The 1,376-nt window shown below is 41.3% G+C and overlaps 1 protein-coding gene across 2 annotated transcripts in view; it reads right to left on the reverse strand.

Annotated features, from left to right (window-relative positions):
* Positions 1 to 1,376, reverse strand: part of HNRNPLL (heterogeneous nuclear ribonucleoprotein L like) — a 30,405-nt gene that overhangs the window by 4,498 nt on the left and 24,531 nt on the right. For both annotated transcript variants that reach the window (XM_006755915.2, XM_006755916.2), the window contains one exon: positions 798 to 799. In XM_006755915.2, coding sequence (XP_006755978.2) covers positions 798 to 799 — 2 coding nt within the window. The remainder of the gene's footprint in view (positions 1 to 797; positions 800 to 1,376) is intronic.

The raw sequence follows: 1,376 nt of genomic DNA on the forward strand, positions 1-1,376 counted from the left end.
CCTGCAGCCTCTACCGCTGAGCGCAGGCCTGGAGAGACGGCGAGCCCACCTCCTGCGCAAGCAGTGTGGCTCCCTCACGCCTTCCACAGAATCGGCGCGGGTCCCTCCTGGTCCTGGCGGCACGCTGTGGTTCCCACTGGCTCCAGAGGAAGCGGCGGGCAGCCTACACGTGATATCATGTGATGGGCTCTAGTAAATTTATAATTCTTTACCAAATTTATTATCAAATATGTAATTGGATATGGAATGGAATTTCAATATTTAAAAAATACACTCAACGCCATATTATTTCTTTATATCTATAAAATCTACTTTTTCACGTTCTCCTAAAAGCAGAAAGATAGCCCAGGGAAGAACATTGTCATTAAGGCTAAGAGGGAGTGTTTCCAAAGCAAACTCCATTAAAGTGGAGATGCCCAAGTAAACTGTCAAAGAAATCACTGATGGCAACAGTACCGGACTGACACACGAGTGCAGAGATTAGCAAGAACCAGCTTACCAACCAGTCTGCACCTGAAGACTTTACTTGTCATTTGGTGGGGAGGACAGGACATTAAGACAGAGTTCATATCTAAAAGTCAGTACCACTTAAAGCAAATCTAAATTACGTAGGCCTTGTCACCATTCACAGGTTTACTAAAATCTTAGGCACAAAATACTAGTAATCTTTAACACTTCTCCACAGCAAAAGAAGCCATCAACTAAACTACAAGAAAGACCACTGCATAGGAGAACATATTTGCCCATGTTATACCTGGTAAGGGCCTAATCTCAAAAAAATTACAGGGAACTCATACATCTTAACAAAAGATAAACAACCCAATCAAAAAATGGGCAAAGAACATAAATACCTAGTAGACACTTTTTGCAAGTGGACATACAGAAGGCCAAGAGACATATGAAAACATGCTCAAAGTCACTAATCATCTGAGAGATGCAAATCAAAACGACAATGAGGCACCATCTCACACCTGTCAGAATGGCTATCATCAACAAACGATAAGTGCTGGCGAGGATGCGGAGAAAAAGGAACCCTCGTGCACTGCTGGTGGGAACGCAGACTGGTGCAGCCACTGTGGAAAACAGTATGACGTTTCCTCAAAAAATTAAAAATGGAACTCCCATTTGATCCAGTGATCCCACTTCTAGGAATATATCCCAAGAAACTAGAAACACCAAGCAGAGAGGATATATGCACCCCTATCTTTATAGCAGCACAATTTAAAATAGCTAGTATTTGGAAACAGCCTAAGTGCCCATCAGCAGATGAGTGGATTAAAAAACTGTGGTACATCCAAACAATGGAATACTACACTGCTATAAAAGAGAAAGAACTCTTTTTATTTTTAATATATTTTCTATTGATTAAGATATTA

This window comes from Myotis davidii, unplaced genomic scaffold (assembly GCF_000327345.1).
Source record: "Myotis davidii unplaced genomic scaffold, ASM32734v1 scaffold151, whole genome shotgun sequence".
Classification (NCBI taxonomy): domain Eukaryota; kingdom Metazoa; phylum Chordata; class Mammalia; order Chiroptera; family Vespertilionidae; genus Myotis; species Myotis davidii.